Below are 10,055 nucleotides of genomic sequence, written 5' to 3'. Positions count from 1 at the left end.
CTGGATGCCAGAAAATGTTATTTGCTTTGGTAATTTAAGTAAAGTTTCTGGATATATTATCAATACCTCATTGCTGTTTGTACTTCAGAAATAGCAAAGTTCTGTGCTTATATTACTCAGGGATAGAAGAAATGGCTATGTACGGTATCTGACCTTGGTTAAAATTAAGCCTTTTGCCAGCTTTACATTAAAAATATTTTAGTTCTCTTATAGTATTATGTGGATAAATAGTTCAGATTGCTATGAAATTTGTTTGCATTGCAAGATGCTTGAACATGTTCTCTGGAACACTGGCCAGATGTTTAGGACTTAATTCTGTCTTGAACCAAGAGGTGCAAGTCCTTTCCATTAGCTTGCAATTGATCAGGATTCTACTGAACAGCAGGTAATACATTTGCAAAGAACTCCATGATTCACAGGTGTATTCATGAATCTAAACTGAAAAATTACTTCCAAATCTACACTGTGCACATTGGGAAAAAGATATGGAAAAATAGGATGGCAGTGGGGATACTGACTTGATTGATTGAAGAAGATGAATTTCTAACATATTCTGGGCTTTCCTGGATCAGGAGTCCCTGTGCTCAGTCATTCAAAGGCTTGGTCATCTCATATCTGACTACTGCAAGGTGCTCTACATGAGGCTACCCCTGAAAAGCATTTGAAAACTACAACTGATGCAGAGTGCAGCAGAATGGGCAGCTTTTGGGCCCCCTAGAATTGCCCATGTTACACTGAAGTTTGTGAGCTGCACAGACTGGTAGTTTGCTTTTGGGTGCAATTTAAGGTTCCTATAAAGCCCTGCGTGGCATGGATCCAGGTTACCTGAAGAACCGTCTCATCCCAATGGGACAGCCCATTCCATGTGTGCCAACAATGCTGTGGATCCCGTCATTCAAGGAATTTTAGCTGGCAGAGTCCAGAAGAGCCTCCTCTGTTCTTTAAAATAACTTGCCCACCTGGGGTGAGACCTCTCTCATGCTCTTGACTTGGGTCTGAAAAACCTGGCTCTGCCAGTTGGGTTGGGGGGCTCTCATGCTGGAGGTAGTTGATAGACTAATAACAGATCTCATCTCACCCCTCCGTTCCTTGTTCCCTCCCTCTCCCTCTTCTATCTGCCTACCTACCTACCTAATTGCAACTATTTACAATTAAAATTATAGACCTTTTTCGTTTGTGGTAATTTTTCACTTAAAAAAAATCTTTGCTCAATATATTTTTATCCCTGTATTGTTTTTTTTTTTTTTGAGGGAGGGTTTTGTGGGTTTCTGTCAATGTTAAAAATATTAAATGAATAAAAAAAGTTATCCTAAATAAGCCTGGGCATATATCAATAAATGTTTTGGCTGCATGTTTTTTTAAATCTCTAGACAATCGTGATTTTCCTCCCTGAAGAACGCCTTTTGAGCTTTCTCATAAAGAGAGCATAAATTCTGTTGTTACCACAACATACTGCAAATGCAGTAAACCATCTTCAGCAGTGTAAAACGTAATTGGTACCGATTGGTGTACAAGCGTAATCAGTCAGAAGGGGGGGAGGATACGTAGTTACCAAAAAGAAGAGCTGACCTAAAACTATCATCTTAAAAGTGGCAATTAATTTAGAATAGTTAAAGTATCTACCAAGAATAAAAGCATCTTTTATATAAAAGCATCCGTCGAACTTCTTTCAGTGATTTCAGTAAATTCAGTAACTAGCTCATCAGCAATCATTCCCTCCAGAGCGTTCTGTTTCCCCCCCCCCCACACCCCCCACGTGGAATACTTTTTGTACCCTTCCCTAAACTGAGGGAGGAGCACTAAAGGGGAGGAGCCTCCGGACTTCGGCGTCCCTTCCGCCATTACCTTTACTTCCGTTTAACCCGGAAACAGCCTTTTTCCCCCTTCCTGTCCGTGGGACCAACTCTAACCCCTGCCCTCTGTTTTCCCTTTCCTTTTTTTCAAGTTTCTGACGACGTTGCAGGCGCTATCATGGGAGGCAAGAACAAGCAGCGAACTAAGGGCAACGTACGGGTAAGCGAGCTGATGCCGCCGGGAGGGGATTCGGTATTTCTGGAGAGGGGCCGGGTAGGCTTGCCTTTCCAGAGCTTTCGAACACGGAGGAGAGCTTTGCCTAACTTGTGGCTAAATAAAAAAGCAGCTTATTCCGCACCAAAAGGGACGCTGTCTCTAGACACTAGTTTTAAAGGTGTTGCTTTAATTGTCGCTGGCAGTTAAAGGGTAGCATCGGTTAGTGACTTCTCTAACAAGCCTTCGCAGGATTCTCCTTGCAAGTTTATTTTCCTGTATGGCGAATCTCTCCTTTTAAGGAATACAAATTGCTAAGGATGCCTGAACTTTCAAGAGGAGAAAAGAACCAGTAATATTTCGGCTTCTAAAAAGTAAATGGCTCGGAAGTGTTTGAAATGTCAAAAAATGAATTCAGATAAAAAATTATTCCCATATGGCGTTGGCTTTCTTGGTTGTGGACGGTGTCATATGCACATTTTTAATGCTGTATACCCCTTTCTATTTTAAATAGTTAGGGTTACATCCTTGTAGTTAGTGAATCTTGCTGTGTCCGGAGTGCCTTGTGTGAAAATTTTCAAACATTTAGTAGTTATTTTCTCAAAACTTGATGCACGCTTACTGATAACATGTTTTCTGTGGCAGATACTGTGAATATGTCTGGACTGTTGCTTGTTTGTTTTCTGTTAAGTCCTAAATATTAAGTCCTAACAAATTCTGTTAAGTCCTAAACATCCTAAATATTTAGGAATGAACAGTCTGTAGCATTGTGAAGGCCATCAGAGATTTAAATTGTGGTAGAAATCTTAACTTTGCTCTGTAGTAACATTTGTTCAGATATGCTTTTTGGAATTCATTCATAAAGCACTGTTAAGTAACACCAGCTGCCTGCAATTACTGCAAGTTCAAATCTCACCAGGCTCAAGGTTGACTCAGCCTTCCATCCTTTTGAGGTAGGTAAAATGAGGACCCGGATTGTGGGGGCAATAAGCTGACTTTGTATAAAAAAGAACACCACTTAGGGGGGGCCGAAAGCCCTACTAAGCAGGTATATACAAAAGTATGAAGGCTATTGCTTAACGCATTGTAAGCCGCCCTGAGTCTCTGGAAAAGGGCGGCATATAAATCGAACCAATAAATAAATAAAAACTCAAAAGTGATGAAAATAGGAAAAAAGTGGTAGATGAAGATAGGAAGAAGGAATGATGGTTAGGAATTAGAATATCAATTTATAGTGTATTTAACCAATGAGAAGTTCATTCAGAAAACCATCCAATTCTGATACATAGTTAATTTTTTAAATATAGCATTTTCTTTGGGAATCAGTTCCGCTTGTCTATATGTGTAATTGCCTTCAGAAATATAGGTGTTGACAGCATGGGAAAATTTGGTGACAGTGTATTAGTAATAGTTCAATTGTGAAATTGTCACCAGATATTAAGTTGCCTTATATTTTGTCAATGAGTAATGACAAAATAATTAATCTAATGTAACTTAATTTACAAATCATCCAATTACTATTTTACTTTATTGTTACTTTATTGTAAATTAATTTTTTAATATTTTGTAAACTTTAGCTTGGTTTTTTTTGGGGGGGGAGATAAAACAGTATTATTTGCTTTAACAATGTAAGGAATCAAGAAGCAAACCATAAAGTTAACAATTTGATATATATGTCGCCTTGAGTTTATAAAATAAAGATAGCATATAAATAATTAAAATAAAAATTGCAGTTTTGGACATAACAATGATTCCCAAGGAAGTTTGTTTAGGATTTTACAATTCTGAAACAGCAGTTCTTTTTCTCTCTTTCAAATATAGCCTTCTAGCAGTGGAAGAACAGCTGAACTTCTAGCTAAAGAACAAGGAACTGTTCCTGGATTTGTTGGCTTTGGCACCTCTTCAAGTGACCTGGGATACGTTCCTGCAGTTCAGGGAGCTGAAGAAATAGATAGCCTTATAGATGCTGATTTTCGTATGGTGCTAAGAAAACTTTCCAAAAGAGATGTCACAACCAAGTTAAAAGTAGGCTTGTTATATTATATTTAGAGGATCATTATATATTTACTTAAAGGATTAGTAATTGCTGTAACATTTTTGATGTTTTGTTTGTTTGTTCCTAACATATTCCTGCAAGTGCAGGGGTCTCTTTTTTCATATCAGTTGAGTGTTGATCCGTTGGTTGCATCAGAAATTGACTGACTGGCTTGCCACCCAAGCCTGATGTGGACTGAAAGAGAGTGACTGGCCCAAAGTCTTTTAAGCTCAACTTTTAAGGCTAAAACGGGGCTAGAAGTCACAGTCTCCTGGTTTTTAGCTTGGTGCTTATTCATTAGATCAAACTGGCTCTCAACTATAATATTTTTGATCTTATAATTTATTTATAATTTGTATTTTTTTAAAAAAAATAATTTTATATTATGTAAAAATAAAATATCAAAAAATAAAAGCTGAAAAATAACACACACATACACTGCATATAAAAGTCATTCAGCCAAGTTTTTAAACACACTTGATTGCATGGAGTATCATTGTTCTACTCTTCCATTACATCAGTAGAAAGCAGTTGAAAAACAAAGTGAATATTTAGCAATATTTCAAGGTTTTAAGCCTAGATTAAGTAATCTTTTTTGTTCTTTCCCATGCTAATCTAAAATTCCTCATTTATCACTTACGGTCCCAGATTTTAGATATATAATTCAGTATCGCATTATATTTTTACAACATTTTTTGTTATGCCATTTTAATAAACTTACGGATATTAAACCATGACAATGGGGCAAGGAACTTCCTGTTAGAGCTTGACTAACTTAAAAAGTTATAAAATTATTGTATAAATTTAATAAATGTTGATATAGAAAATACAGTATGTGTTATATGTATTAAATCAATATAATTGACGTACATACATCAATATATAGCACAATTATACTATTTATATAACTGCACATTTCACAGTGGTAACCTTGTTCAGAATAAGAAATTGTGCTCGGGTAGGGTGAGTTGGAGCCTGGAGATGGTTGTATTGTATTGTATAGTATTGTATTGTATTGGAGGAAAGTGGCTGAGATGCCAGGTTTTCCTTTAATTTTAAAGCTGCCAAGAGTTGTGCTTCTTAAAATAGGTGGCCATAGAAATCTAGTAAACTAATAGATTTTTTAAAAAAATCAATACTGTCTTGTACACACAGTATCAATTGGTAAAAATGAAGTTTTTTTTAATAATCACCATAACAGAAAGCATATAATAGTGGATAATCATCAGCTTTGTTTTTTTAAAAAAACTTAATTATTTTTAATTTTAGGCTATGCAAGAATTTGGGGCAATGTGCAAAGAAAGAGAGACGGAGATTGTTAAAGGAGTTCTACCTTACTGGCCTAGAATTTATTGTAAAATTTCTCTTGTAAGTACTGAAATTTATATTTATTGGAAGAGCTTGAACCAAGCCTGCTTTTAATTAGCTGCTGTAGTGGTCAGAGATGAATGCAGAGTTCTGTTGTACCTTTGATATGTTCTGCAAAAAACTTTGAATTAGATAAACCAGTGATAATGCTCTAGTGTGATATGGAAAGCCATAGAAAATAGGGCATTAATGTTATATATATTTTAGCTGTAAGATATGACTCAATAAAATTTGCTTTAGAGAAATAGGTAATCTAAAATTGTTCATATGTATAGTGAAATTATATAATTATTTTTGTACTTGCCAATGTTTATGGTAGGATCATGATCGCCGAGTCCGGGAAGCAACACAGCAAGCTTTTGAACAGCTTATTCTGAAAGTCAGAAAACATTTAGCTCCTCATTTAAAAAACATTATGGGATATTGGCTTATAGCTCAGTGTGATATTTACTCTCCAGCAGCATCAGCAGCAAAAGAGGCATTTGAAAAGGCCTTTCCACCAAGCAAACAACCTGAAGCCTTAATGTTTTGTAAAGATGAAATTTTAAATGTAAGTTCAAGTTTGTATGCTTTTTAATTTTTGTTAAATATGTAATTGAAAATTAACAGAGAAGGCTGTGGCTATCTAAGGAAATCCAACAGAAACAGTTTTTTGCTTTTATACTTGCTAGATGTTTTCATAGTTATCAAGTGTCCAGTCATTGCCACTTTTTAAAATGATGATGCTTTGTACTTTTGAGTTGTCCTTATGGCCTGGGACTTCCTGGATGAGTCCATGCAGTTTTCCTGTCAACAATTTTGCCATTACCTTCTTTTTACAGCTGAGATTGGCTCAAAAGCATCCAGTTGGTTTCACGCTTGAGGCAAGACTACCACTCACAGTCTTCCAGTTTGTTGCATGATGCTGTAGACTACTACTTTAAATATTATTTAAATCATAATAAATACATAAAATGATAAACGTTAACCTTAATTAATAACAATAACTTAAGTATAATGTCAGTTAAGATGTATTGCAATTCACACATACAATGAAAGAAAACCATTCTTTCTGAAATTATTTTGAATTTATTATGTGAAACTGAAATTTAGTAATAATATTTTATCTTCTTTATGTATGTTCCATGTATATGTTTGTATGTTACATATTTCCCAACCTGTTCATTTATTTGGCTTTTTTCTCTGGGTGGAGTGCTTTAGACATAATTATTAGATAATCTTTTTAAGCAGAATAAATATGCAAAGTTCCACTTATTTGGATTCATACCATAATAATTTTAAATTAAAGAAATGTACATTTGGCATTGTAATACTGCATTCTTATTCTTAAAAAAAACATTTACTTTTTATCTATAAATTGAGTATTTTTCCATTTAAGGATATCTGACTATTTTTGTCCAGGTACTACAGGATAATCTTTTGAAAGAAACTCCTGATACACTAAGTGATCCACAGTATGTACAGTATATTTTAATTTCTTTGGAAAAATAAATTTATATTAAGTATTTAAAAAGATATTCTTGAAATAAAGGAAATGAAAAATGTTGAAGGTCTATCATGTCAGGTGACATGAAATATTCTCCCAGTTAAGTTTTCTTTTTCGAGACCTCCTCTAGTAGTTTTAATAGATGGAAGAGATTTCTATGCAGAGAAACGTCTTCTGGCCATTGGTACTGCTGGTCAGAGCTTAAGTCCCTCTTCAAAATGAAGGTTGTTGCCTTTTCACATTAACGAGAACTGTGTTGTTTCTGCACAGTAAAAAACCTTGTTAACAAGAAGGTTGACTCGGCCATATTTTGATATCTTGGAATGTGCAGATTTTCTAACTGTGTTAATAAGAAATGATATGTATTAGGATGGTATGAAACTCCAATTGCCACTGACGTGCACTCAATTCTGTGACTTTAAACCTGACAAAACGGAAAGTTTGGAAGTTTCCTATTTGCAGTAATAATAGATCTGTGTAGTTGATGCATACATACAATTAAGATTCTGGTTTTCAGGATATGGGTGTGTTGTCTTTAATGGGATTTAAAATCAAATATGAAAAAATTTAGTGAAATTTGAATTTGTAAACCATGTTCCTGTGTTTTTTATTCAGAGCAGTTCCAGAAGAAGAAAGAGAAGCCAAGTTTCATCGAATTATAACTTCTTCTTTATTATCTTTAAAGAAATTGCTTTGTATGATGCCCGATAATGAGATTAAATCATTGGAAGAGAGACTTAAGACACTTCTCTCTCAAAACAAATTTTGGAAATATGGGAAACATAACATAGCACAGGTATCTTTACCATTTTGCTTTCCTCAAAAAACTATTCTGAAATATAATAAAGTTAAAATAAGAATCTTTATTGTATGCATGAAGACTGTTTTTTGTTTTAAACACAAAACATATGCTTCATATTTACTGGATTTAGCTGAAAAAATTCTTTGAAAAAAATCATTAAAATAACATCTAGCATTATTACAATTTTTAAACTGGCAATATTGTTTAAAATCCTTTAACAATGGTGATAAAGATTGCATTCCAATTTCCTAATGACTAAGTAGTATCTTATATCCCAACTCCTCAAATATTAGTCCTGGATAAGAACTATTTATGTGAAGAAGTTTTGAAGTATTAGTTTAAATGAAAGTACAACTATTATAATTATTAACATAGTTTCATATTTTTCTACTATATGTTATTTTGTATTTTAAAATGCTGCCTTTATTTTAAATAAATCATGAAATTTGAGGAGGGAGGTGAGTCCTTCTGCAGGAAGACTGCAGATTTGGTTTTTAACTGAAGTAGTTGCTAAATTAGAATTACTTGATTGCAAGTGGTCTTATGACTTTATTTCAGCTTTCCTTTGCTTTACAATGTCACAAGATATAATGGTATGTGGGAATGACCTTGGAAAGCAGGGCAAAGGGAACAATCAGATAAGGCAATTTAGCCAGCAGCAGGAATATGGGCAGGGTAAGCAGCTCATAAGAAACTCTTCCTAGTTTCTTCGGCTATAAAGGATGTGGGAGAGATGTCAACTTGTCAGACTTGCAAGATTTTGTTAATGTGACTACAGAGTAAAGTAGAATTGGTTCATCTAGCTATATTTCTGGTCTGGTCTACTTTGCAGGCTGACGGAAAGATATGATCCCAAACAATTGGGTTAGCCCAAACAATAGAGAAAGTTTCTGGAACTCAAAAAAGAGGGAAGAAACAGGGCAAAAGGGCAGATTGTTTGATCCTTCCCTCCCCCTCCCCCCCCAATGCTCACTTGGTGCTGCAATAATTAACAAAAATAGAATTAATGTTTGCATTTAGAATCACTGTAGAGGAAAGAATTGGAAGAGAGTAAGCAGGCACATACATAATGGGGAATATATTTCAAAAGGAGTTCTCTAGCATCAATGTTTCCTTGCTTAGGAGGCAAACAAAAGCCTTTAGTATGAAATGGGTTAGGGTCTTATGGCTCTTAGAAAATGGCTCATAGAATCAGGATTGGTAGTTGGTTTTCCATAATAATTTTAAGTGATTGTTATGGTATAGAGATAGTACAGATAGTCTTCACTTAACAACCACAATTGGGACCAGCAACTCTGTCACTAGGCAAGCAATTGCTAAGTGAAACGTGTCCACAATGGACGTATGACATTACTTTCCATTCAATCATTAAGCAAGTTACTGTAAGTTATTAATGAGACATCATATGACTGCAATTTGTGATTTTATTGCTACCTTCTCAATTAACTTGTTGGAAGTTGGTTGTGAAGCACACAAAAGGATGCTGCAACAATTATAAATGCCCACTGGTTGTGAACCACCTGAATGTCAATTATGTGGTCATGAGGATAGTGCAGCAGTCATAAATGCAAGGGCTGATCATAAAGTTTTTCAGCATTGTCATAACCTTGAATGGTTGCTTAACAGGATAGTCATTAAATGAGGTCTACTTGTACAGTAATCATATCAACATGAAAATATTCAGGTTTCCTCTTGTTTCTATTTTAGGTTCGTTCGGCTTTCTTTGAGGTAATTACTACTTTTTGTCAACATATTCCTGAGTCCATGAATGAAGAAGCATCAAGAGTTTGTCCAGCTGTTCTTCTTAGCATTGATGATAGTGATGCTATTGTATGCATTGCTCTTTGGGAAGCTGTACTTCATGTCCTTACTACTATTGAGGTAATCTGGAAGTCATTATGTCTTTAAGTCATTATACATTGAAATAATTACTTAACTCATAGGCACCTTTCAGATTATATATATATATATATATTAATCATTTTTATTTTATTGTATTCGAACTATTAAAATACAAACTCCAAAAAAAGAAAAAAATACAAAAGCAAAATAAAATTTGACAATACACAAAAAAGTACAAAAAAACAAAAAAACAAAACACATACACATAAATTGTCCATCCGAATTGAATACTGATAAATATACTTCAAAGATAATAACTCCTTCCCCCTTGAGAAGCAAGCATCCCACAATTTATAAATTTCTACCACACTGTTTACCCAAACCAATTAGTTTGACATCTATCTGCTATCTAGATACATAGTTGACAGGTAAAACCAACAGCTAAATTAAACTTCAAAACCCTCTGTTAACAGTCTATTTATTGTATTTCACTTGCAGAAAGTCCACAATGGCTT

At 34.6% G+C, this 10,055-nt stretch overlaps 1 protein-coding gene across 1 annotated transcript in view; it reads left to right on the top strand.

Moving 5' to 3' along the window:
• Positions 1–1,834: 1,834 nt before the first annotated feature.
• LTN1 (listerin E3 ubiquitin protein ligase 1) overlaps positions 1,835–10,055 on the top strand; it is a 31,549-nt gene continuing 23,328 nt past the window's right edge. The window contains exons 1-7 of the mRNA XM_034428638.3: positions 1,835–2,013; positions 3,829–4,032; positions 5,312–5,410; positions 5,730–5,960; positions 6,812–6,864; positions 7,512–7,692; positions 9,406–9,579. Coding sequence (XP_034284529.2) covers positions 1,972–2,013; positions 3,829–4,032; positions 5,312–5,410; positions 5,730–5,960; positions 6,812–6,864; positions 7,512–7,692; positions 9,406–9,579 — 984 coding nt within the window. The 5' untranslated portion in view covers positions 1,835–1,971. The remainder of the gene's footprint in view (positions 2,014–3,828; positions 4,033–5,311; positions 5,411–5,729; positions 5,961–6,811; positions 6,865–7,511; positions 7,693–9,405; positions 9,580–10,055) is intronic.

The sequence above is a fragment of the Pantherophis guttatus genome, chromosome 5 (assembly GCF_059756535.1).
Source record: "Pantherophis guttatus breed Tessera chromosome 5, ASM5975653v1, whole genome shotgun sequence".
NCBI lineage: Eukaryota > Metazoa > Chordata > Lepidosauria > Squamata > Colubridae > Pantherophis > Pantherophis guttatus.
This window is presented reverse-complemented; position numbering and strand designations above follow the sequence as displayed.